At 56.7% G+C, this 2,225-nt stretch overlaps 1 protein-coding gene across 4 annotated transcripts in view; it reads left to right on the top strand.

Annotated features, from left to right (window-relative positions):
* The first annotated feature begins 375 nt into the window (after window positions 1-375).
* The window catches only part of CDC25A (cell division cycle 25A), a 27,543-nt gene continuing 25,693 nt past the window's right edge, over window positions 376-2,225 (top strand). For 3 of the 4 annotated variants that reach the window (XM_012811880.1, XM_012811878.1, XM_012811879.1), the window contains exons 1-2: window positions 826-995; window positions 1,956-2,032. In XM_012811880.1, the coding sequence (XP_012667334.1) occupies window positions 826-995; window positions 1,956-2,032 (247 nt within the window). Of the gene's footprint in view, window positions 996-1,955; window positions 2,033-2,225 lie in introns of all 4 variants that reach the window. The other variant, XM_003800548.1, reaches the window with a different exon arrangement.

The raw sequence follows: 2,225 nt of genomic DNA, 5'->3' as shown, positions 1-2,225 counted from the left end.
GACAACGCGGATCCCGAAGCGGGTACAAGACTACAAGGCTGCGCGCGGCGGGAACTACGCTTCCCAGCATGCAACGGGTAAAAAAGTCCTTTCAGCCACGGATGGGGGCCCCGCAAGTTCTCCTGGGAGTTTTAATTGACCTCTGAGCCCCTTCTCTTTTCGACCTGCTGCTGTCCCTCTTAGGCCCCGCCCACTTCTGCGAGCGGGTGACCCCGCAAAGTCCCGCGAGCAGCTTCCTTCTCCCTCTCTCATTGGTCCATCCTGGCTGCCATTCCGGTGTAAAGAGGGGAAGTTGCTTACCGATTGGTGGATTCCGTTTGGCGCCAACTAGGAAAGGGGGGCGGGGTAGCGGCGGCATCTAGTGAGCTATTACCGCGAAAGGCCACCTTGCCCGCGACATCCTGGGAAGGAGGTGGAGGTTGGCTGGGTTCTCTGCGACCCAGGGCTAGGCAAAGGGGTGAGAGGAAAAGCGAAGACAGCCTGAGCCTGGTCTGTTGCCTCGCGGCTCTGGCCCTCTCTCCCTCTGGACCTGCTGACTTTGTTTGGATTTAATCTTCAGGTTGCCGGCGCCCGCCCGCCCGCTGGCCTCGCGGGGTGCGAGGAAAGCACCCGTGCTTGTGGCTGTCGCCGGACAGGTCCAGATACCCGCCCATCCGCGCCACTTACCCGCGGCAGCCGCGTCTCTGAACCGCGGGGTCGTGTTTGTGTTTGACCCGTGGGCGCCGACGGCGGGGCGCGCGGCCGAGGCCGGTGCCGGCGGGGAGGGGCGGGCGTGGCGGAGGCGGAGGAAGAGGGAGCGGGAGCCCTTGGAGGCCTGGCGCCGCCATGGAACTGGGCCCGGAGCCCCCGCACCGCCGCCGTCTGCTATTCGCCTGCAGCCCCCCTCCCGCGCCACAGCCCGTCGTGAAGGCTCTGTTTGGTACGCCAGCCGCCGGGGGACTGTCGCCTGTCACCAACCTGACGGTCACCATGGACCAGCTGCAGGGTCTGGGCAGGTGAGGAGGGGTCAGCAAGCGGTGTCTCAGGCCGCTGGCTTCCCAATCGGTCCCTGAATAGATCAGGTCAAGAAACGGATCGGGAGAAGGGCTAGGACTGCCCGTCCGGGTTCTCTCCTCGAAGGAGGCCAGGCTGGGGCCCGCCATGTGCACCCTCCCCACCGGGCGGAATGTTGGGCGGGAGAGGCTGTTCGGACCCTCCTAAGCTGCCCCTCAGCCCCAGCCAGGCCCACCTTTGCCTCTCTTTTCGCATTGTTCTGTACTCTTCTTATCTCAAAAAGGTCTTGGAATTCTACCCCCACAAGAGAAAATCAGGCCCTCCTAAGCGCCCACTTCCACCCTTTGCTGAACTACCTCTCAGGATCTTAGTTTCCTGTAAGCTTTGTTCCTTCTCAATAAAGGCGCATAGCATTTACTTTCCTAGCATTTGTGCAAAATCCTCTCGATCCCTCGCACATTCCTGGTGTCAACCCTCTTCTTTTCTGAGGCCAGATGGTCTTACTCAACTTTCTATACTGGAAATCTTCCTGGACTTACAGCAAAACATGCTTCCTGTGGTGTTTTTGGCGAAACTGCTTTCCCTGCTATCGCGGACATCTCATTTTCTAAGCACGTGTCTTAGGCATTTTCCATCTTCTGAAAAGCAGGATTGGTTGATCCTGTTCATCTTTCATGTCCACTTCTAGCACACTACCTAGAACACATGCTCTCATTTCGGGACAGCTACATTTGTCCTAATCATCATATCCTACAGCGTGGGGCCCTGCCCACCCACTCCTTCCTCTGGTTTGCACAAGTGCCAGTTGGGTGTTCTAGGTGGGAAAGTGGGATCTGTAGTGTGGCCTGGACACAATGGTTCACAGAAGCCAGGCTTCTTGTTAAAATCTTGGCCTATCTGCTATATGTGGCTTTTTAATTATGTCTTAAACATTCATAAAGGATTATTTATTTTGGTTTCAGTGAGTCTGAGCAGCCACTGGAGTTGAGAAACAACAGTAATCTGCAGAGAATGGGTTCCTCCGAGTCCACCGATTCAGGTACTCTTTCAATCTGCATGTATTATGTATCTGCTGCATGGGGAACAATACAAGGACTTGCCTGAACAATTCACAGAAGTCATGGCATTGGGACTGGGTGTGGTGCTTCACACCTATAATTCCAGTACTCTGGGAGGCTGAGGCAGGAGGATTGCATGAGGCCAGTAGTTTGAGACCTGCCTAAGCAAGAGCA

The sequence above is a fragment of the Otolemur garnettii genome, unplaced genomic scaffold (genome assembly GCF_000181295.1).
Source record: "Otolemur garnettii isolate 467f Iridium unplaced genomic scaffold, OtoGar3 scaffold00179, whole genome shotgun sequence".
In the NCBI taxonomy this organism is placed as follows: Eukaryota; Metazoa; Chordata; class Mammalia; order Primates; family Galagidae; genus Otolemur; species Otolemur garnettii.
This window is presented reverse-complemented; position numbering and strand designations above follow the sequence as displayed.